General features: G+C 43.0%; 3 protein-coding genes across 7 annotated transcripts; all 3 read right to left on the reverse strand.

Moving 5' to 3' along the window:
* Positions 1–448: 448 nt before the first annotated feature.
* Positions 449–7234, reverse strand: snx15 (sorting nexin 15). 2 transcript variants are annotated; one of them, XM_086197150.1, is made up of 7 exons: positions 6979–7232; positions 6225–6381; positions 5822–5937; positions 5420–5693; positions 5155–5328; positions 4817–5005; positions 449–2335 (listed from the first exon to the last, which is right to left on the reverse strand). In XM_086197150.1, the coding sequence occupies exons 1-7, from the start codon at positions 7075–7077 to the stop codon at positions 2196–2198; spliced, it is 1149 nt and encodes a 382-aa protein (XP_086053276.1). In that variant the 5' UTR covers positions 7078–7232; the 3' UTR covers positions 449–2195. The 2 variants fall into 2 exon arrangements, 1 of the variants encoding a protein (XP_086053276.1); XR_015111766.1 differs by having other exon boundaries at positions 2190–2335; positions 4817–4950; positions 6979–7234.
* A 5135-nt stretch (positions 7235–12369) lies between these two features.
* LOC147238694 (ubiquitin carboxyl-terminal hydrolase 46-like) lies at positions 12370–17577 on the reverse strand. Of its 3 annotated transcripts, XR_015111710.1 has the most exons (17): positions 16960–17573; positions 16743–16874; positions 15959–16013; positions 15733–15866; positions 15454–15508; positions 15228–15361; positions 14966–15046; positions 14744–14875; positions 14392–14509; positions 14157–14308; positions 13885–13993; positions 13725–13801; positions 13535–13631; positions 13340–13400; positions 13057–13214; positions 12788–12971; positions 12370–12699 (listed from the first exon to the last, which is right to left on the reverse strand). XR_015111710.1 is itself a non-coding variant. In XM_086196647.1 (16 exons), the coding sequence occupies exons 1-16, from the start codon at positions 17058–17060 to the stop codon at positions 12960–12962; spliced, it is 1608 nt and encodes a 535-aa protein (XP_086052773.1). In that variant the 5' UTR covers positions 17061–17573; the 3' UTR covers positions 12370–12959. The 3 variants fall into 3 exon arrangements, 2 of the variants coding, with proteins under 2 accessions (XP_086052773.1, XP_086052772.1); XM_086196647.1 differs by having other exon boundaries at positions 12370–12971; XM_086196646.1 differs by lacking the exons at positions 12370–12699; positions 12788–12971 and having other exon boundaries at positions 12978–13214; positions 16960–17577.
* A 363-nt stretch (positions 17578–17940) lies between these two features.
* LOC147238695 (ubiquitin carboxyl-terminal hydrolase 50-like) lies at positions 17941–22572 on the reverse strand. 2 transcript variants are annotated; one of them, XR_015111711.1, is made up of 17 exons: positions 22396–22572; positions 22179–22310; positions 21398–21449; positions 21172–21305; positions 20894–20948; positions 20668–20801; positions 20406–20486; positions 20184–20315; positions 19851–19968; positions 19617–19768; positions 19345–19453; positions 19185–19261; positions 18995–19091; positions 18800–18860; positions 18517–18674; positions 18248–18431; positions 17941–18159 (listed from the first exon to the last, which is right to left on the reverse strand). XR_015111711.1 is itself a non-coding variant. In XM_086196648.1 (16 exons), the coding sequence occupies exons 1-16, from the start codon at positions 22494–22496 to the stop codon at positions 18420–18422; spliced, it is 1605 nt and encodes a 534-aa protein (XP_086052774.1). In that variant the 5' UTR covers positions 22497–22572; the 3' UTR covers positions 18166–18419. The 2 variants fall into 2 exon arrangements, 1 of the variants encoding a protein (XP_086052774.1); XM_086196648.1 differs by lacking the exon at positions 17941–18159 and having other exon boundaries at positions 18166–18431.
* Positions 22573–23040: the final 468 nt, after the last annotated feature.

Raw genomic sequence — 23040 nt, forward strand, 5'->3', positions numbered from 1 at the left:
GTCAAGAGCACAGCAGAATCTCTGTCTCGTTAGCCAGCGTACGCGGAAAAATCCACAGTTTGATTTGAGCTGTAAACGGACAAACTATAACTTTACAGTGGCGCGCTGTCATAGCGGCAACGCACCGTTTTACCTCACATCGATGTGTTTTTGGATTACTGGGCACTTGATTAGATGAAGAAGATGTGGATAAAAAAACCAAATGATGTACTTTATAGTTTGTGAACTGCTGTTTTAGGACAGTTTTGTTGTTGTTTTTTTTTTGTAGTTGGTGGCGATGAGGCGCCACTGACTTCAAGCTTAAGAAACATGGCTGGCTCCTTCTGCACTGGAGTCACAATGAAGTGATGCAACGGTTCAAAAACGACTTTGGGAGCTGATGGTTTGTGGTAATCGAAAGGTTAAAAACACTTCATATGATCCAGTATCTCAGAATTGAAAGAAAAACTATGACACGTTGAATAAAATTTATTGATAGATAGCGAATATTTAGTTAATGTTCGTAGTAGTGGTAGTAGTAGTTAGTTAACAATTAACTAATGGTTAACTAACACATAAATATATACCTTTAGAAATGATTTGGTGTCCATAAATATAAAACTGTACAAAGAAGTCCGGAGCTCAAACTACAGCAGATACAAAAGGAGACATACTGCCTTCCATGCTGATGTTTCATGATTTATAATCTGATGATGTCAGTCTGAGGGGAAAAAAAATAGTTCTTTGGCAAAACTGCAAATACCTGTGCATTTTAACAGAAGTAGGTTAGTACAAAGAATGGAATATTTGTATATTTGTGCGCTGGTACTTAAAATAATCTGAGCGCTCCCTCCACTGGACAGACTGGATGCCCGCTATCAAAAAATACAACTGAATGTAACAATAAAACATATCATATCCTGTAATAAATGCATGTGACACATTGTCACTAATTGATAGTGTAACTGTTGGAATAATGCCGTTTAGGTATTACTGGGACTTTTACAATTTGCGGTGGTCATTTTGGACAGAGGAAAATCAGTGATGGGAAATGGTGAGAGGAAAGTAGCAATTACCAAAACTGATTAGCATACAAATCACATGTTAACTTCCCGGTTCGTGACTGTGGGCAACTTCCTTCTGGTTGCGGTAAAACATTCAGTTCACTTAAAATAAGAAAAAAATAATAATTTGCGGGTTTTTTTTTTGTTTTTTGGGGGGGAGGGGGGGGGGGTTTGGCATTTGCACTATTGTGTAATGTAGTAGTGTAATGGCAAACAATTTTATCCAAGAGGTTAAAACTAATCATACGTGCTAAACATACACACCATGTAGCTGAGTGAGGAGCCACTAGACTCAAGGGGCCATAAGAGATATTATCTGAGAGTAAACAGTGCCTCTTAGTGGTACTACTTTGTTCTACAGACCTACAAAACAAAAACTGGCAGCCAGTTAGAATCTCGTTAGTCAGATTATGAACTCTGAAGACCGAAAGTTTCTTGTCCTTTGTAAATAGAAATGTACCTACAATTGTACCGTGAAAACATGCCATCATTGCTTTGTGCAACAAACTTAGCATTTATTGTAGGTGTAGAAACTCCTAAAATATTCACGCCTGGTCGGTCCTGGAATTACAGAGTCCTTCCAAACACGATTGTTTCAGCGAATTCTTTCTACTTTGCTCGTTTTTTAAAATTTTTTTATTGTAACCCATGAAGCTGATGTCTTATTGATTCAATTTAATTTATATTTATTAGGAAAACACGGTGCAAAATGAACATTACTTAATATACATACACGTCATTGTATTCATCGAGAAATCATTGTTTAAACAAAAGAAATATAGGGCGGGATGTAGATTATCAATACAACCATCCATTAACTTTCCGTCTCCAGAAATTCAGGTTTTTATAAATCAAAAAAACAGACAGACAAATCACAAAAACAGACTTCTAAATAGTGTGTGGCTCGGGAGTGTGTGTGTGTGTGTGTGTGTGTGTGTTCAGCAGAATTTACAAATGTATGCAGGGATTGTGTGTGAACACAAAAAGTGCGAATCCCATCATAGTGTGTATGTGTGTGTTTGTGCGAGACGCATATATGCCACAACCCTGAGATTTTTTTTTCACCTTAGATCAGTGTGTGTGTGTGTGTGTGTGTGTGCGTGTGTGTTTGTCTGTGTAAAAGTACAGTTGCAGTTCACGTAAACTGTGCGTTTACAGATTCTGTGCGTGTGTGTGTGTGTTAGTGTTTGTGTGTGTAGGTGAGCTATGCCTGTCCACCAGCATCTCGGCATGTTTCAGATACTGGGCTGTCTTCCTCATCACACACTCCTTGCGCGCAGGGTTGAGGTCACCTGGATAGAAATATGCAGAAGGATAGAGATTACGCAAGTCAACTTTATTCCTATTTGTCATAAAGCAGAAAAAAAAAATTTTGGGGGGGGGGGGGGGGGGACAGAAGGATTCAAACCCACGCCCCCTAAGAGACTGGAGCCTTATCCAGCACCTTAGCCAATTCCACCAAAATACCACCTGCCTCAAGCTTGTCACTTGAGTCAACGTGGACCCAGAGGGGAGTAACCACGGATGAACTATTGCACACAGAATTTTTTATCTGTGAAGTTCACCGTTTGTCTCGTCCTGACATAGAAAGCTCAGAGTTTTGTGTTTCATCAGTCCATGCTTTATAAAGCTACATACTATGAGTGATTAAGAAATGCATTTAATCGTCCGCGGTACTGCAGGTGGTCCGTGGAAATTTCCGGAATTGCTGTCAAAGCCTCTTGTGTTTTTCCAGAACAAGCTGAAGGAATACCGCGCAGACAAGAAAACCATCGAAAAGACGTCTACAGGTGGTGCTACTGCAAACGTAATTCTATCAGTAGAATATCTATACAGTCATTTGAAATGAGACACACGGAGATATCTTAACTCAGTTTAACGTGCTCTCACGGCCTGGTCTGAATGAAGGACTAGTCCAGAACGCCAAGGATCAGTATCACAACATACCAGTAGGTGGCACTGGGGGGCTATAATGTATGTAGCATACATTACAGACTGTATTTAGACATTTTTATTATGTGGTGGTCCGCGAAAATTCTTGATGAAAAAAGGTGATCCGCATACCCAGAAAGTTTGACAACCCCTGATTTAGAGCATCAATCAGCCTGGTCCCCTCTTGATGTCTTTGGACTGTGGGAGGAAGCTGGAGTACCAGAGAGAACCCACGCAGGAACAGGGAGAACATGGAGACTCCACACAGAAAGATCCATGCTGGAACCCAGAACCTTCTTGCTGTGAGGGGACAGTGCTGACCACCGCACCACCGTGCCGCGCCACAAACAGTGCAATCTATAGTAAAATATTAAAGCCTATCATCCCACGCATGTACAAAACAACCTTCAATAAAATCTTTCATCAACCAATAAAGATTAGAATCTTTATGCATTAAAAATCCTCCTTCCACCAACCATCTTAGGGGGTGGTGAGGTCTGTCTTCCTCAGCTCGGGTCAAAACTGGGTCACAGCCCCTGAGTCCTTGCACAACTATTTTGCCTTTACTTCCCACATTTTTTTTTGCCAGGATATGATCATCCCCTGGTAAGCAGGTGAAAACATATCCTCACAACAAGTCCTGCTTCAACAAAAAGAGACGCGCTTCCAAACACGGAACAGCATCGGATCAGCTTTCGGCCGCTGAAGAGGTGAAGATAGAACTTTTTAAGGCCAAACAGCACTACAAGTCAGAACTGAAGAACAAGTTAGCTGTCAACAAAAGTGGCTCTGCCTGGGCAAGTCTGAGCGCTACGACGGGGCTTCATAATACAGAGCTCAGCGCTCATATCACTTTAGATGGTGATTCGGCTCATGCTAATAAATTGCTTTTATCGTCGTTTTGGTTCTTTTGATTTGAGCAAGGAAATTCAAGAGCTCAGTCATAACTGACCAAAAGAATGTTGTAAATAGCCTCCTTTTTTAGGTTAAGGGAAACAAAAAAACGCGGCCCTGACAAGATCTGTGGTCGTGTACTTAAATGGAACTTTTCAGCTTCTTCCCTCTGAAAGGAGGTATTTAGTCCTAAGGGGCAGAACAAAGCAGTACAGGAGCAGCTTTGTTCCAGCAGCCAAAACTGAAGTCGTAGCCGCTTCTCAAGATGTGCTGCCCTTTTACTTCTCAATATATTATCATAAATGTTTCCCAGTCTTTTTACCTAACCGGACTACATTCCAGTCAATGACTGTAAATCTTTGTCCCACTGTCATGAATTTATATTAAATTTTATCTGAAAATGTATATTGATAAGTCAACTCTTTTTTTTTTTTTTCAAAAAGGGGCGTGGGGTGCATGAAAGGGCAAAGCTTATATTTGCCCTTTTATTATTATTCAACCTCCTGGTGAGAGCTCTTTGCGATCTGTTATTACATAACTAAGATAGACTAATGGATGAAAAAAACTTTATTGTTCCCCCTCGCTGAAGCAGCAGACAGACATTGGATCAAAATCAGCAAGTTGATTTTACGCCGAGGTCACATGTTGGTATGTTGCATTTTCTCTACCGCGCTGTGTTCAAGTTGCCTCCACTGTTTCATACTCCCAAGTGGTAGCACGTGAGCAGAACATCTGAATGAATCTAAACATGGTTGATACCGTTTTACATCTCTGTAGTAGCAGAAATGACTCCTGGTACACGCAGGAAAGGGCGTTGAAGTGGACTCCTCAGTCAATATGACGCAAAATGCCATGCAGTCCCCTTGACATATTTATTGGACACACACACACACACACACACACACACACGCCCACCAACACATCGCTACTTCTTATGTCTTGCTCACCCTGTACTCCAGTGATGAGTATATCCACCGCCGCCCTGTAACCATGAATGGCAGCAGTGAATTCTCCCTCCTTCTCCCGTTCCATGGCGGTCGTTAGCTCAGTTGCAGCTTGGTTCAGATAATCTGCTTCTGGACTGGTTGACGACAAGGAGAACAACTCTGAGTGGTCACTGCAGCAAGCGGAGCTGTCTGAAATAGACAAAAAAAGAACCCGATACAGACGGGGTTTTTTTTTTTTTTTTAGCGAGGTTGCTCAATACAAACTACCTACCAATTGATTTTGTGTGTAACTGTTTATTGTTCCGAAGTTTTGGAATTGAATGGCATTTAATCCTCACCTTGTTTAAAGCAGGGATCAAAAACAGCCAGGTCATTATCAGAGAGTGGGGGTGGCGCTGGCTCTTCTGTGGGCAGGTGGTGCTCATCCACCACAGAGTCAAAGAGGGAATCAAACTCTTCCTGAGACTTTTGGGAAGCGTGGGTTCTGGCTGGAGATGGCTCGGGAGACGATACTGGAGATTTTGCAAAAGACAAAAGTAAAAATCAAGGTAAGGGAAAAAAAACAACAGAAAATCCCATGCAGGTTTTTCCTTGACTCTCTACCTCGGTCATCCAGCTCTGTATCACTGAAATCTTGTCCTTCTCTGAAGGAGTCTCCCATCTCATTGTAGGCTTCCGCTGCCACCTCAGGTTCTCCCACGTCAAACAGCCGGGTGGTGCCCAAATCCTGGACCAAAGTTGGTGCCTCTCTCCCCTCCTCCTCCTCTGCAGGCTCACAATCTGAGGCTCTGCGCTTGGGGAGGGGGATAAGAGGGGGGGGCAAGGGCCCAGCAGAGCAAACAGGAGAGGGATCCAGGGGCCTTGTGACCTCACCGCCCTGGGAGACGGTTTTCAGAAAGATACCAAGGAAGGGATTGTGTTAAATGACAGCACAGTTTAGTACATGCTTGTGTGTGTGCCATTTTTTCCTATTCTTGTGTGTGTGCGTGTGTGTGTGTGCCTTACTATGAAGAAGTCCTTGAGCTGTGGGCTGTTGTAGAGTGCAGGTATGCCTGTGGCGAAAAGAAGCATGGCTTCCGCAGCTTTCCTCCTCTCCTCAATCACGGCTTCATCAAATCTTCCTTAAACGGACAATTCAGATCATTTTCAGGGATGACACGGCATGGGAGAGACACAGGAAGCAGGACTGTTAAAGATTGGTAACAAATCTTGTTTCATGAAGCCTTTAAAACTTGTAATCTGACACTGATGGTCTTTGTTGATGCGTTAACCTAATCAGGATCTTTAAATGTCTTTCCAGTTACATCCTGTGTATGCGTGCTTAACAGTATACACCGAAACGTCTCCAAAGTCACGCTAAAAAGTCCTCAAGATGGGCTGCCTGTATCTTAAATATGTCTCTTAATACCAAAAACTTGTGCGCGGGGAAATGGAGGAAACTCCTCCTGACGTCTGAAGAGGTTCTTGTGGGTGTAGACCAACTCCCCGTGGAGCTTTTTTAGCTCGGAGTACCTCCTCCACACAACCACCTCCTTCACATCTTCCGGATGACGCTTGGAGACAAACTACAAATCAGAGAAAAAGCGCAATTCATTCCATGCTTTGCATGATCTGCACTCCGAGGCTCACACGTCTCCATACAAATAAAAATATGAGTGACTTTCCCATGATATTTAAGATCCTTTTCATGATCAGAGATGTCTGAGAAAGAAAGGAGTGAAAAGGTCAACATTTACGAGGGAATATTTAACCACTAACGATAGCTGGACTTAGTTTGTTGAGCAGTTGAGAAATTGATTGAGTTGATTTTGAGCGCATATGTGTGACGATAATGGGGCATTAGGGCGGTAATTGGAGTTCTCAAAGGGAATCACAAGTTTTCTCTCAGTCTAACGTGACTATCCCTTTTCATAAAGAAAACCATTGTTAATCTTCTTGTCCTCGATGAATTGACGACTGTGCTAACTTTGACTTTACTGTTGGATCAATGGGTAATAACCTTGCATTTGGTTGGCGTTATGTATTGTACAGAAGACGTAATTAACAAAGGGAACAAGTCAGACACATACTTTATAGGAAAATTAGCTGGACGAGTAAAGAAAGTAGCATAACAACAGAGTTAATGATATCGTAGCTAGCGATAGAAACCGGAGTACACCAACCCTCGCTGTCACTTTATACTCCGTGTGTCCCTTCTCGTGTGTGCGTACATCGGTAACGGTAAAAAAACGGTAATATTCTTCTTTGGCTTTCCGTGACATCTTCGCTGTCGGTAACAGGAGAGAAGCAGCGTGTCTTACAGCCGAGTTCTCAATGCTGTAGTGTTTCTTGTGCTCTGTTGTGATTCAGCTGCACCGTTTCTCCGCACACTTCCTGGTTGGTGACGTACACGAATGCGTGATGACGTTGACTTTTTTTTTTTGCAAAACGTTCGCGTATCTTTAAATGCATTTGAAATTACAAATTTATTAAAAAATCCAGTATTCTATTTAAGGTATTTTCTTCATACTCTCATTCTAAGGTATTATATATTTCGTTTTAGTTCTACTATTTGTTTATATGCAATAAATGCCATGTCAAGTCAAGTCAATTTTATTTGTATTGCACCAAATCACACCAAAAGTTATCTCATGTCTCTTGTAGAGCAAGTCCACCACCACACTCCTTCAATGAACCTCCACCCAACAGTTCTCCATCAGCAAGCGCATCCTGCAACAGCGGCGACGAAAACCTTCCTTTTAACAGGCAGGAATGTGGAGCAGATCCAGGATCAGTGGGGACGGACGTCTGCTTTGACCGGTTGGGGGGGAAAGAGAGCAGGAAAGTGGGGCAGAGACAAACATAGATGATGGAAAAAGACAGAAATACAGAATGAAAGAGAGGGGATGTGAACAGGCTGGAAGGAGAAAGACAAGTGGAGAGACAGATAAAGGGATGGGGGCACGGTAACCAATAACAACAACGAGCTCCCAATGAAAACATCTACAGGTTACGCAAGCAATCAGTTTCAGCACAATATAAGAAACTATGTGCTAACACAATACAAACACAGTACTGATGTAGACGGCTAGTACAGTACTGAGAATACTGATGTGAATACTACTAGTACTCATACTAATATTCATGCTGAGGGTGGCAGCTTGAGCCTCATCAGGTCTGTAGCCTCCTCCTGAAGCATCAGTCAGGGATCTGGGAAATGGAGAAGCACAAAGGCTCCACGGAAGAAGATGAGATAGTAACAAGTATAATGAAACATAAGAAGCTGGTCAGGTACCTGACTGTGCTGGCATCACCCTTGTCATGTAATAACAATGAAGGAAAAAAAAAGTGCAACTCAGACTGCAGGACATAGAATGAGTTAAAAACAACGTGTAGGTTCCTTTTCATGTTTTTTGTTTGTTTTTATTTACTGCTTAAAGTACTAACTATCCCCTTTGCACTGCTCAATTATGTAACATCCCCAACATCACTTGTGACCCCTGGATGACCCGAAAGAGGTCGTTCTGAGTGACAGAGCGCTCAGGATCAAGGGAACAAACTATACTGGTAACAGCATTAGTTGTCATTCGGTTTTAACCCTGCCGTCCGCCAGAGGGCGCTGCTTCAACCACTGAATGACTAATACCAGCAAAGCCTGAGTTCATATCTCTCCAAGCAGGCACAGAGGACTCTGACAGGAGGACCCTGTGTTTAAGGAGCGGAAACACTGACTCTGTTTAACAGGGAACTAACAAGTTGATGCTCATGAGGCAGCGGCATTTACGGTCATGGGCTTTTCATAAAGCAGCCCATTCCCCCTCACTCACGGCGGAATGGCACCTCACCCCAGAGGGTAGAGTGGTTATTTCCAGCACATGCATGATGAATTGTATCTACAATCCAATGGGAGAGATGCTATTTAGGGCCGCCATAACACTGAAAAAGTTGCTCTGACGAACACAGTAGCTGCAATACAGAGCGGTCAAGTATGCTTTGAGGTCAATTGCCGAGACTAAAGAAAGTGCCAAGGAAGAGGAAGGAAACAAAACTTAACCGAGGAAGATGTCAGACTCCTAATGGACACGGATGGAGGGTGCTGCTGATCTTCAGGCAGAGATAATTGCTTCAAGATCCGAGTCTGTGAAAGGCGCCAGAGCGACCATCAACAGGTGACTGAGGGAACAAGGCTTAAGGGGAAGAACAACTGCCAAGAAGCCATGATTGATGCCAGCAAACATCATGAGTTCTGCAATAAATGTTTCTTTGGGCTTTGTGCTTATAAAACCCATAATAACTCTTGTTAAAAATCACTTTCCAGTGAAATTTCTTCTTAAAAACACGTATAAACTTGAAGTTACAGATGGGTTTCAGTCAGTTTTCCCCAGAATAAAGGAGTTCTGCATGACACAATCATTTTGGCCTTCTCTCCCTAACGAAATGCTATTTGTGACCCAATAAAATCAGCGACTCCACTACAAATTCTGTACATTGCAAAGTATAAAAGACTTTTGAAATGTTTTATACAAGTTTAGGCAGCCAACTCAGCACAGATGGAGAAGAGACTGAAATATTTTTAGACTCCATAAAATTTCCAAAAGTAAGTGAGGGACAAAATAAAATTCTAATTAGTGAAATTACAGATGAAGAAATTAAAGATTACATTTATATTTATACATACATTTTACATTTATAAGATACATTTATATTTTGTGGTCATGGAGCTACATTCCTCCCCTAAAAGTGCATTGAGAAATCTATTTTATAGTAAATTCTTACCTGGTGATCAAGACCATAAAAGTTTTTCATTTGGAATCAAAAGAAGCTTTATTTTCACGTGTTTTTTGTAAAAAAAAAACAAAAACAAAAAAACTAAAATGAGTAAACTCTTGTGACGAACAACTAAAAATAGCATCTTCAGAAAAATGTGCACTGTTGTCTCAAACTTTAAAAAAAAAAAAACAACCCTTCCTCTATGGACATTATAGAGTTAATGATACTGTTTTTTACAGCAGCATTGTAAATAATAACCATCGCACACAGATAATCTGACAATAGGTTGGGGTTAATATGGGAAAGTGCAATGAATATCAGAATTGTATGGCCAAAGATATCGTAATTTTTTTTGTGTAATAAACACCTACAACTGATAGAGGATTACATTGAATTGATAAATAATACATAAAAGTAATACATAGATGAATAATAGAGAATAAACATGAGACTGTATATATTTTGTGACATGGTCAGGCTGAACTCTTTTCTGATTGGCTATCAGGGTGTAAACCATATATACGCACACGTAGTTCGGCTCAAGCTTAACCACTCATTTGAAATGACTCCGCCAGCCAAGATGTTACTATGGCAACTGTAAACTGTCAACGCTTCCCCTAGCAACATCTTGGCTCAAGCTTAATCACTTGTTCGAAATTACTCTGCCAGCCAAGATGTTACGATGGCAACTGTCAACTGTTAAAGTTTCCCTACTAATGGCTTATAAACAACTCAAAGAACTAAAGAAAATTTCAAGAACACATCTACAACACAGCATAATAGCACCGCAATGGTGTGGGAAAGTAGCGTCAGTCGTGGGACATATCTGAACACGGGAAACCAGGGTTAACATTGAAGCTAGTGTAGCCTCATTTACACGTCTCAAAACACAGCTTTATGGACAAACAAACCATGGTAAATACTCAAAACCGTGAGAATAAATCACAATAAGTACATTACACAGCAAAATATAAATCTGAAACATTAAAGAAAATAATTAATTGTCCCGGACCACGTTGGATGACTTCTTGCCAGCGTGTCGTCCTTTTTTTTGGGGCAGTTGACACCACTGAGGTGGAAGGCTAATTCAACAAGTTTAAATCTACTCTTGGACACTTAACCGGGCAATGAGAAACTCAAATGATACTTGAAGTTGACTCACAGATGCCTTATATTGTCTTAACGTTTAAAATATGCCTTCTCTGAACGGATAGAAAATGTATATCTGACAAAGTACTATCTATAACCAAGGACACAAATTCATACGTGAAAAGAGGAATAATCCTGGACAAAGAGGACATTTGGTCACCAACGTTCACGTTAATGTGAGCATGCTAATTGGCAATAGCTCAACGTTAGCATGCTGGGACTAATTTGTGGTTTCAGTCTGTTTCACGTCAGAAACTCGGCCTCAAGGCATAGGTTTGTCAGTGTGTCCTATACCACCACGGTGTGGAAGCTGAGGTGACTGTTATGCCATTTCGACAGCTTGTCCTGTTAAGGGTTGCGGGGTGGGAGGCTGGAGCCTATCCCAGCTGCCTCTGGACGAGAGGATGGGTACACCCTGTACAGGTAGCCAGTTCATCACAGGCGTTAGCCCACTCCCTTGGTCAAAATCCAAACTTTGCCTGGTGTTGCAGCCTTCGCCGTCCTCTCCGTCCTAAGCCATCCTCTGGGTTGCGACAGGGAGGACAGTGAGGGGGGAGCGAGGGCCCACTTGAAACCACTTGTCAGTTGTGTGAACAAATGACACAAATAATACTTGGTAGATTGATTAGGTAGAACGTTTATTTAGATTACGCATCATTTATTAAGAGTAGACACATAATTGTTGGATTTTTTCCATGAAGGAAGATCCTCTGGGAGATCCAGGGGAAAATCGCTGGGGGATCCTGGGGGAACTTGCCACGTGAGAACTTCCAGGCCGGCTGCATGGCTGGAGGGCACGACCAGGTCCCTGAGGATGACGACTTTGTCCTTGAGCTTCTGCAGCTGATAAGTGAACCGCATCAAATGCAGGACCAGCACTCTGTTGGGAAAAGAACAGAGATGAACAACGTAGAATCCCCAGATGGGCAGCGATCCAGAGGGAGGTCATTTTGATGGGTGTGGTGTCACTCACCTTGGCAATGTCACAAATCTCACGCTAATGCTGGATTTCGTCCCACCACACTCGCAGCGGTACTCAATGTTGGATTCCTTAAAAAAAAAAGCACAGGACAAACATGTTGTCAGTTCTATACTGAGTTAAAGAACCTCGTTTAGTGTGAAAGTGCTTCTTACCATCAGGTAACCGTTGAGCAAGTCATCCACAGACTGCTGTTTGCGTCCAGGTGTCAGGGACAGGGACAGGTTGTTTATTCTCTCCCCATGGGTGGTTCCATGCCCGCAACTGGAAATGAACACATGGTCTCAGTTTAAATCCAACTCATCAAAGCCCCTTAATACGGCTTATAAACGGAGCCAAACCGAGTTGGTACTGCCGCAAAAGAGAACGTCACCACGCAAAAACTACAAATTATCAGAGCCAAAATTGAACAGGTTCTTCTCTGGCTCATATTTACCTCAAGCACTTCCTTGTGTGACTTATTTCAAATTCAAAGTTGCTCTCCACAGGACAGCGATAGACTTTTCCCAGGCTGGCTGCTCTCTTCTGCAGTGCTGTAGCCAGATTACTCATCTGGGTCGACACAATGATGAGGAACTCGTGAGCATCCTGCAAACACAAAAAAATGAGTTAAAATGTGTTGCTCCACAAGAATATATTAGTAGGTGGAGAAAAAAACCCCACAGACTCACATTCTGATCATTCCAAGCAAACTGGGGAGCCCAGGCAGCAACAACGTCCTTACAAATCCCGAGGAGAAAGGGGTCGACCTTGCTGGAGCCGGTGAGGGGGGAGTGAGGGCCCACTTGAAACCACTTGTCAGTTATGTGAACAAATGACACAAGTAATACTTGGTAGGTTTATTAGGTAGGACGTTTATTTAGATTATGCATCACTTATTAAGAGTAGACACATAATTGTTGGATTTTCCCATGAAGGAAGATCCTCTAGGAGATCCTGGGGAAAATCGCTGGGGGATCCTGGGGGAACTTGCCACGTGAGAACTTCCAGGCCGGCTGCGTGGCTCCTAGGAGGAGGAAATCAATTCACCCATCAAAATATGTTTATTTCAGCTGAGAGATGGACACACATTAGTAATGAGTGGAGGTACTTACTGCTTTCATCCGGCAGATGGAGAAGTGTTCTTCTGTGACTCAGTCACGTCACCGTGTCCCCAGCGAGGGAGCTCTGAACGGCCAATTAGGTTACCACCCACAGCCGTGCGCTCTTCATCCAGTCGTCCATCTCCAAACTTCACGTTTCTGTGACAGAGCGTTGTGGAGGGCTCTAGCCCAGATTCTAGAAATAACATACGCAAGTTTAGAAGAATAATGATAGATTTCTAAATCCCTCCAAAAGCCTGATTTAAGTGATCTGATCTCACTTTTCGGTGGTAAAAGAGAATGTAGCCGGTTTCCTGGGACTGCTTGACCACAGACTCCACGTTGGTGCGGGTCACATTATCGTCATTGTAGGTCAACCACCTCTCAGACGTGTCCCCTGATGCACAGCCTGGCTCCACTCCGGCGCTGATGTAGTGTCCTAAATGAAGAGGATGCAGTGTGGTGATGTTACTGAGATTTCTTGCTTTCATGGACAGAAAAGAAGCAGTTCCACTGACCATTGTACATGATCAGGGTGATTAGAAACAGAACAGATCATCTTACCACAATCTGCTGTGTGACCGAAGTGACTGATGACACAAGCAAGATTAAAGCCGGAACCACCCTGGAAAAAGAACATAGTTGCGAAGGTAAATCTCAAGAAGTGATGATAGACATGTTGAATCTGATTGGCTGAAGGCTACAAACGTGTCCCCTAGCCTGATGTCTGCCGTCAGGGCATGTTGTTTTTTTCTTTACCTGGCTGGAGGGCACGACCAGGTCCCTGAGGATGACGACTTTGTCCTTGAGCTTCTGCAGCTGATAAGTGAACCGCATCAAATGCAGGACCAGCACTCTGTTGAGAAAAGAACAGAGATGAACAACGTAGAATCCCCAGATGGGCAGCGATCCAGAGGGAGGTCATTTTGATGGGTGTGGTGTCACTCACCTTGGCAATGTCACAAATCTCACGCTCATGCTGGATTTCGTCCCACCACACTCGCAGCGGTACTCAATGTTGGATTCCTAAAAAAAAAAGCACAGGACAAACATGTTGTCGGTTCTATACTGAGTTAAAGAACCACGTTTAGTGTGAAAGTGCTTCTTACCATCAGGTAACCGTTGAGCAAGTCATCCACAGACTGCTGTTTGCGTCCAGGTGTCAGGGACAGGGACAGGTTGTTTATTCTCTCCCCATGGGTGGTTCCATGCCCGCAACTGGAAATGAACACATGGTCTCAGTTTAAATCAAAGCCCCTTAATACGGCTCATAAACGGAGTCAAACCGAGTTGGTACTGCCGCAAAAGAAAACGTCACCACGCAAAAACTACAAATTATCAGAGCCAAAATTGAACAGGTTCTTCTCTGGCTCATATTTACCTCAAGCACTTCCTTGTGTGACTTATTTGAAATTCAAAGTTGCTCTCCACAGGACAGTGATAGACTTTTCCCAGGCTGGCTGCTCTCTTCTGCAGTGCTGTAGCCAGATTACTCATCTGGGTCAACACAATGATGAGGAACTCGTGAGCATCCTGCAAACACAAAAAATGAGTTAAAATGTGTTGCTCCACAAGAATATAATCAGTAGGTGGAGAAAAAAACTCGATAGACTCACATTCTGATCATTCCAAGCAAACTGGGGAGCCCAGGCAGCAACAACGTCCTTAAACATCTGGAGGAGAAAGGGGTCGACCTTGCTGGAGCCATGGATCTCCTTGATGGCCATAAATGATCTGTCGGGAGAACAAAAAAAGTCAGACGTTCTAATTTAGATCGACAGAATGAGACGGAATAAAATAAATCGGTAAAGGCAGTCAGTTCAGCCTCTAGTTTTGTGTTGTTTGTTTCAGTAGTAAAAAGGTTTAAATCATTCTTAACCACAACTACCACGCAAGTTCAGCTGTACTTCTAACTGATCGTGTAACAGAAGGGTGAGGGAGGTGCAGGTGTGTGAGTGGTGCTCGTACGTTAGCAGCTTAGCTTCAGGACACTCTATCCAAATGTCCGCTTGACTGCTGATGTCCTCGACAAAGTCCGTTAGCATCAGGAGGCTCTGCAGCGTGGAGTTCATGTAGCAGGTCTGACCAAGGTTTTGAAACCTGTCACACAAACAAGCCAAACATCAGTTCTTCCATTCCAAATGTTTTTTGTCAGCTTTGTTGCTTGTGTGTCAAAGATGATGTACTCACCCAAACAGGTTTATCTGTTGATGCGTCAAGACTTTACGCAGAGGGTTGGCTTTCTTCCTCCTCCGGACTCTTGGTAAACCTCTGTAGTGTTATAAAGAAAATAATGAATGGGCTGCTCGCACAAGGTATTGAGGCACATCAATATTATGAGCATAAGTTGAAAGGTTTTTGCCCATTTGTTTATCACGTGGCAAATTGTGAACGCTTCATTTATCAGTTCATACTGGAGCCGTTTGGATAAAGGATTTTCGTCATGACTTACTCTTTTTTGCCCTCTTGAGGACATTCTCCTGGAGTTGCCTGTGGGAAATCCAAGAGCTCCTTGGGGATCTTCTGGGACCTCTTCGTAGTCTTTTCCTCACTGTTCTTTGAGGCCAGTGGTTCAATATGACACAACTGTTGGACACAACAAATCAATATGTTTTTTTAAGTTCAGAAAAGACACTCTGATTAACATTTTTTTCCACGTTTGTGTCAAACATACATACCTTGGACTCTCTGGAAAGCAGACACTTCTTCTTCTTACTTTGTCTCTCTGAAACACTGTTGATGAAGAAAAACTGTTCATTCTATGCTCAATTCAGATGAGATCTTTTGAAGAGGTGAACTGGTCTCAGCAGTTCTTGACATTTGCTTGAAAAATGTCTCTTTCATTTAGAAATGTAGTTTTTTTTGCTGATTTGTTTATCATCAGGCCAAATTTTGAACGCTTCATTTATCCGTTCACACTGGAGCAGTTTGGATTAAGGATTTTCGTCATGACTTACTCTTTTTTGCCCTCTTGAGGACATTCTCCTGGAGTTGCCTGTGGGAAAACGAAGAGCTCCTTGGGGATCTTCTGGGACCTCTTCGTAGTCTTTTCCTCACTGTTCTTTGAGGCCAGTGGTTCAATACGACACAACTGTTGGACACAACAAATCAATATGTTTGTTTAAGTTCAGAAAAGACACTCTGATTAACATTTTTTTCCACGTTTGTGTCAAACATACATACCTTGGACTCTCTGGAAAGCAGACACTTCTTCTTCTTACTTTTTTTCGCCGAGACTCTGTTGATGAAGAAAAACTGTTCATTCTATGCTCAGTTCAGATGAGATCTTTTGAAGAGGTGAACTGGTCTCAGCAGTTCTTGACATTTGCTTGAAAAATGTCTCTTTCATTTAGAAATGTCGTTTTTTTGCGGATTTGTTTATCATCAGGCCAAATTTTGAATGCTAAATTTATCCGTTCACACTGGAGCAGTTTGGATAAATTATTCGCATAATAACGGCCTGAGCCCCAAGAAATTAAGGGGCAAAGACCCTATTGTTTTTGCAACGTGTTTCCAACATGAGCTCCACAGCACCTCCAACAGATGCTTCTCACGTCTACAGTAAAACTCGCACCCCTTCACGAATGACATGACTACATTCCTGACAAAAATCTCTACAAAAATATATTACATTAAACTTTTGATCTAAATCAGGGGAATTATGACACTTTTTCACACTAAAAACTCTCCACAATTCTTCCTCTTCTCTCCACTGTGGCACAGGTGGCAGAGTGCAGCAGGGCAGGGGGCTCTGAAAGGCAGCTCCCAGCTCTGCACTCACACTTCGGTCAGACCGAAGCCTCTTTCTCCTGAACTCAAAGTCCCACCACTTTCATACCTACATGGTTGGATTCAGGACAACTTCTCATTCACCGCGGTGGACGCGAGGAGGCCCGGGACCGTAACAATGTTGCTTGCAATTTTAACTATCATTTTTATTATTATTACTGCTCGGATCTTTACTTACTCCTTACGGCCGTTTGTAGGATTCTCCTTGTTCACCACACGGTGACCAAAAAGCCAACAAAGCCACTTCAGTATCTTTGATTTCTTCTTGCTGGCTGTCTTCTGTTCAGGGCACTCGTTATGTTCTGAGACCCTGGAGATGAAGAAAACTGTTATTCTTCCCTCCATTCATGTTACCAAGATTATGTTGTTAAATGAAGGACAGATTGTTTCTTTACCTTTTATTGTCCTCTTTCGGACCCTTGTTGGCATCTTTCTTCCAGAAACCAAAGCGTCGATACCACGGAATCTTGTCAGACTTTTTGTTAACAAGATTCATGGAAAGCGTTTACGCACTGACTGTCTGGTGTGCGTTAAGTAAAACGTGCGCTTTTAACCATCTCTGAACTGAAAACCAACTTCTTTGGCGTTTGCTTTTTTAATTGTCACGACACCCTTTAATACCGATGGGCGATTCAGTGAAGATGAACGAGAATCTGAGATGAGTGAACATCATCACTGACACAGAACTCTGCTGCTGGAGAGAAGACCGACAAATTGACCGAAATGACCTCTGACATTGATCTCAGCGACCGGACTTCTTTGTGGCGGAGAAGCAGGCTGTGTTCTACGATCAGGATTCTCAGGACCGCGCTAAACCCAAAGCCCAACTGTCTAGTATGCCTTCTCTGTACGGATAGAAAATGTATATCTGACAAAGTACTATCTATAACCAAGGACACAAATTCATACGTGAAAAGAGGACAAATCCTGGATAAAGAGGACGTTTGGTCACCAACGTTCACGTTAATGTGAGCATGCTAATTGGCAATAGCTCAACGTTAGCATGCTGGGACTAATTTGTGGTTTCAGTCTGTTTCACGTCAGAAACTCGGCCTCAAGGCATAGGTCTGTCAGTGTGTCCTATACCACCACGGTGTGGAAGCTGAGGTGACTGTTATGCCATTTCGACAGTTTGTCCTGTAAAGGGTTGCGGGGATGAGAGGATGGGTACACCCTGTACAGGTGGCCAGTTCATCACAGGCGTTAGCCCACTCCCTTGGTCAAAATCCAAACTTTGCCTGGTGTTGCAGCCCTCACCGTCCTCTCCGTCCTAAGCCATCCTCTGGGTTGCAACAGGGAGGACGGTGAGGGGGGAGCGAGGGCCCACTTGAAACCACTTGTCAGTTGTGTGAACAAATGACACAAATAATACTTGGTAGGTTTATTAGGTAGGACGTTTATTTAGATTACGCATCACTTATTAAGAGTAATACTTGGTAGGTTTATTAGGTAGGACATTTATTTAGATTACACATCACTTATTAAGGTAGACACATAATTGTTGGATTTTCCCATGAAGGAAGATCCTGTGGAAATCGCTGGGGGATCCTGGGGGAACTTGCCACGTGAGAACTTCCAGGCCGGCTGCGTGGCTCCTAGGAGGAGGAAATCAATTCACTCATCAAAATATGTTTATTTCAGCTGAGAGATGGACACACATTAGTAATGAGTGGAGGTACTTACTGCTTTCATCCGGCAGATGGAGAAGTGTTCTTCTGTGACTCAGTCACGTCACCGTGTCTCCAGCGAGGGAGCTCTGAACGGCCAATTAGGTCACCACCCACAGCCGTGCGCTCTTCATCCAGTTGTCCATCTCCAAACTTCACGTTTCTGTGACAGAGCGTTGTGGAGGGCTCTAGCCCAGATTCTAGAAATAACATATGCAAGTTTAGAAGAATAAAAATAGATTTTTAAATACCTCCAAAAGCCTGATTTAAATGATCTGATCTCACTTTTCGGTGGTAAAAGAGAATGTAGCCGGTTTCCTGGGACTGCTTGACCACAGACTCCACGTTGGTGCGGGTCACATTATCGTCATTGTAGGTCAACCACCTCTCAGACGTGTCCCCTGATTCACAGCCTGGCTCCACTCCGGCGCTGATGTAGTGTCCTAAATGAAGAGGATGCAGTGTGGTGATGTTACTGAGATTTCTTGCTTTCATGGACAGAAAAGAAGCAGTTCCACTGACCATTGTACATGATCAGGGTGATTAGAAACAGAACAGATCATCTTACCACAATCTGCTGTGTGACCGAAGTGACTGATGACACAAGCAAGATTAAAGCCGGAACCACCCTGGAAAAAGAACATAGTTGCGAAGATAAATCTCAAGACGTGATGATAGACATGTTGAATCTGATTGGCTGAAGGCTACAAACGTGTCCCCTAGCCTGATGTCTGCCGTCAGGGCATGTTGTTTTTTTCTTTACCTGGCTGGAGGGCACGACCAGGTCCCTGAGGATGACGACTTTGTCCCTGAGCTTCTGCAGCTGATAAGTGAACCGCATCAAATGCAGGACCAGCACTCTGTTGAGAAAAGAACAGAGATGAACAACGTAGAATCCCCAGATGGGCAGCGATCCAGAGGGAGGTCATTTTGATGGGTGTGGTGTCACTCACCTTGGCAATGTCACAAATCTCACGCTCATGCTGGATTTCGTCCCACCACACTCGCAGCGGTACTCAATGTTGGATTCCTAAAAAAAAAAGCACAGGACAAACATGTTGTCGGTTCTATACTGAGTTAAAGAACCACGTTTAGTGTGAAAGTGCTTCTTACCATCAGGTAACCGTTGAGCAAGTCATCCACAGACTGCTGTTTGCGTCCAGGTGTCAGGGACAGGGACAGGTTGTTTATTCTCTCCCCATGGGTGGTTCCATGCCCGCAACTGGAAATGAACACATGGTCTCAGTTTAAATCAAAGCCCCTTAATACGGCTTATAAACGGAGTCAAACCGAGTTGGTACTGCCGCAAAAGAGAACGTCACCACGCAAAAACTACAAATTATCAGAGCCAAAATTGAACAGGTTCTTCTCTGGCTCATATTTACCTCAAGCACTTCCTTGTGTGACTTATTTGAAATTCAAAGTTGCTCTCCACAGGACAGCGATAGACTTTTCCCAGGCTGGCTGCTCTCTTCTGCAGTGCTGTAGCCAGATTACTCATCTGGGTCAACACAATGATGAGGAACTCGTGAGCATCCTGCAAACACAAAAAATGAGTTAAAATGTGTTGCTCCACAAGAATATATTAGTAGGTGGAGAAAAAAAACCCACAGACTCACATTCTGATCATTCCAAGCAAACTGGGGAGCCCAGGCAGCAACAACGTCCTTAAACATCTGGAGGAGAGAGGGGTCGACCTTGCTGGAGCCATGGATCTCCTTGATGGCCATAAATGATCTGTCGGGAGAACAAAAAAAAGTCAGACGTTCTAATTTAGATCGACAGAATGAGACGGAATAAAATAAATCGGTAAAGGCAGTCAGTTCAGCCTCTAGTTTTGTGAAGGTTTAAATCATTCTTAACCACAACTACCACGCAAGTTCAGCTGTACTTCTAACTGATCGTGTAACAGAAGGGTGAGGGAGGTGCAGGTGTGTGAGTGGTGCTCGTACGTTAGCAGCTTAGCTTCAGGACACTCTATCCAAATGTCCGCTTGACTGCTGATGTCCTCGACAAAGTCCGTTAGCATCAGGAGGCTCTGCAGCGTGGAGTTCATGTAGCAGGTCTGACCAAGGTTTTGAAACCTGTCACACAAACAAGCCAAACATCAGTTCTTCCATTCCGAATGTTTTTTGTCAGCTTTGTTGCTTGTGTGTCAAAGATGATGTACTCACCCAAACAGGTTTATCTGTTGATGCGTCAAGACTTTACGCAGAGGGTTGGCTTTCTTCCTCCTCCGGACTCTTGGTAAACCTCTGTAGTGTTATAAAGAAAATAATGAATGGGCTGCTCGCACAAGGTATTGAGGCACATCAATATTATGAGCATAAGTTGAAAGGTTTTTGCCAATTTGTTTATCACGTGGCAAATTGTGAACGCTTCATTTATCAGTTCATACTGGAGCCGTTTGGATAAAGGATTTTCATCATGACTTACTCTTTTTTGCTCTCTTGAGGACATTCTCCTGGAGTTGCCTGTGGGAAATCCAAGAGCTCCTTGGGGATCTTCTGGGACCTCTTCGTAGTCTTTTCCTCACTGTTCTTTGAGGCCAGTGGTTCAATATGACACAACTGTTGGACACAACAAATCAATATGTTTTTTTAAGTTCAGAAAAGACACTCTGATTAACATTTTTTTCCACGTTTGTGTCAAACATACATACCTTGGACTCTCTGGAAAGCTGACACTTCTTCTTCTTACTTTGTCTCTCTGAAACACTGTTGATGAAGAAAAACTGTTCATTCTATGCTCAGTTCAGATGAGATCTTTTGAAGAGGTGAACTGGTCTCAGCAGTTCTTGACATTTGCTTGAAAAATGTCTCTTTCATTTAGAAATGTCGTTTTTTTGCTGATTTGTTTATCATCAGGCCAAATTTTGAACGCTTCATTTATCCGTTCACACTGGAGCAGTTTGGATTAAGGATTTTCGTCATGACTTACTCTTTTTTGCCCTCTTGAGGACATTCTCCTGGAGTTGCCTGTGGGAAAACGAAGAGCTCCTTGGGGATCTTCTGGGACCTCTTCGTAGTCTTTTCCTCACTGTTCTTTGAGGCCAGTGGTTCAATACGACACAACTGTTGGACACAACAAATCAATATGTTTGTTTAAGTTCAGAAAAGACACTCTGATTAACATTTTTTTCCACGTTTGTGTCAAACATACATACCTTGGACTCTCTGGAAAGCAGACACTTCTTCTTACTTTTTTTCGCCGAGACTCTGTTGATGAAGAAAAACTGTTCATTCTATGCTCAATTCAGATGAGATCTTTTGAAGAGGTGAACTGGTCTCAGCAGTTCTTGACATTTGCTTGAAAAATGTCTCTTTCATTTAGAAATGTCGTTTTTTTGCGGATTTGTTTATCATCAGGCCAAATTTTGAATGCTAAATTTATCCGTTCACACTGGAGCAGTTTGGATAAATTATTCGCATAATAACGGCCTGAGCCCCAAGAAATTAAGGGGCAAAGACCCTATTGTTTTTGCAACGTGTTTCCAACATGAGCTCCACAGCACCTCCAACAGATGCTTCTCACGTCTACAGTAAAACTCGCACCCCTTCACAAATGACATGACTACATTCCTGACAAAAATCTCTACAAAAATATATTACATTAAACTTTTGATCTAAATCTGGGGAATTATGACACTTTTTCACACTAAAAACTCTCCACAATTCTTCCTCTTCTCTCCACTGTGGCACAGGTGGCAGAGTGCAGCAGGGCAGGGGGCTCTGAAAGGCAGCTCCCAGCTCTGCACTCACACTTCGGTCAGACCGAAGCCTCTTTCTCCTGAACTCAAAGTCCCACCACTTTCATACCTACATGGTTGGATTCAGGACAACTTCTCATTCACCGCGGTGGACGCGAGGAGGCCCGGGACCGTAACAATGTTGCTTGCAATTTTAACTATCATTATTATTATTATTACTGCTCGGATCTTTACTTACTCCTTACGGCCGTTTGTAGGATTCTCCTTGTTCACCACACGGTGACCAAAAAGCCAACGAAGCCACTTCAGTATCTTTGATCTCTTCTTGCTGGCTGTCTTCTGTTCAGGGCACTCGTTATGTTCTGAGACCCTGGAGATGAAGAAAACTGTTATTCTTCCCTCCATTCATGTTACCAAGATTATGTTGTTAAATGAAGGACAGATTGTTTCTTTACCTTTTATTGTCCTCTTTCAGACCCTTGTTGGCATCTTTCTTCCAGAAACCAAAGCGTCGATACCACGGAATCTTGTCAGACTTTTTGTTAACAAGATTCATGGAAAGCGTTTACGCACTGACTGTCTGGTGTGCGTTAAGTAAAACGTGCGCTTTTAACCATCTCTGAACTGAAAACCAACTTTGGCGTTTGCTTTTTTAATTGTCACGACACCCTTTAATACCGATGGGCGATTCAGTGAAGATGAATGAGAATCTGAGATGAGTGAACATCATCACTGACACAGAACTCTGCTGCTGGAGAGAAGACCGACAAATTGACCGAAATGACCTCTGACATTGATCTCAGCGACCGGACTTCTTTGTGGCGGAGAAGCAGGCTGTGTTCTACGATCAGGATTCTCAGGACCGCGCTAAACCCAAAGCCCAACTGTCTTGTATGCCTTCTCTGTACGGATAGAAAATGTATATCTGACAAAGTACTATCTATAACCAAGGACACAAATTCATACGTGAAAAGAGGACAAATCCTGGATAAAGAGGACGTTTGGTCACCAACGTTCACGTTAATGTGAGCATGCTAATTGGCAATAGCTCAACGTTAGCATGCTGGGACTAATTTGTGGTTTCAGTCTGTTTCACGTCA

The sequence above is a fragment of the Aulostomus chinensis genome, chromosome 24, assembly GCF_037954235.1.
Source record: "Aulostomus chinensis isolate RoL2024-O1b breed Wild chromosome 24, RoL_Achi_v1.0, whole genome shotgun sequence".
Lineage (NCBI taxonomy): Eukaryota > Metazoa > Chordata > Actinopteri > Syngnathiformes > Aulostomidae > Aulostomus > Aulostomus chinensis.

Coding starts and splice junctions, on each gene's coding strand:
- LOC147238695 (XM_086196648.1), bottom strand. CDS start 22,496: ATGAATCTTGTTAACAAAAAGTCTGACAAGATTCCGTGGTATCGACGC. Junction 20,949..21,171: donor CCTCAAGAGGGCAAAAAAGA/GTAAGTCATGAC, acceptor CTTCATCAACAG/TGTTTCAGAGAGACAAAGTA. Junction 19,454..19,616: donor CACACAAGGAAGTGCTTGAG/GTAAATATGAGC, acceptor GTTCATTTCCAG/TTGCGGGCATGGAACCACCC.
- snx15 (XM_086197150.1), bottom strand. CDS start 7,077: ATGTCACGGAAAGCCAAAGAAGAATATTACCGTTTTTTTACCGTTACC. Junction 6,382..6,978: donor AGTATAAAGTGACAGCGAGG/GTTGGTGTACTC, acceptor TCTGATTTGTAG/TTTGTCTCCAAGCGTCATCC. Junction 5,006..5,154: donor TGATCCCTGCTTTAAACAAG/GTGAGGATTAAA, acceptor TGTCTATTTCAG/ACAGCTCCGCTTGCTGCAGT.
- LOC147238694 (XM_086196646.1), bottom strand. CDS start 17,060: ATGAATCTTGTTAACAAAAAGTCTGACAAGATTCCGTGGTATCGACGC. Junction 15,867..15,958: donor TGCTTTCCAGAGAGTCCAAG/GTATGTATGTTT, acceptor TGTGTCCAACAG/TTGTGTCGTATTGAACCACT. Junction 13,215..13,339: donor CGGTCACACAGCAGATTGTG/GTAAGATGATCT, acceptor CTCTTCATTTAG/GACACTACATCAGCGCCGGA.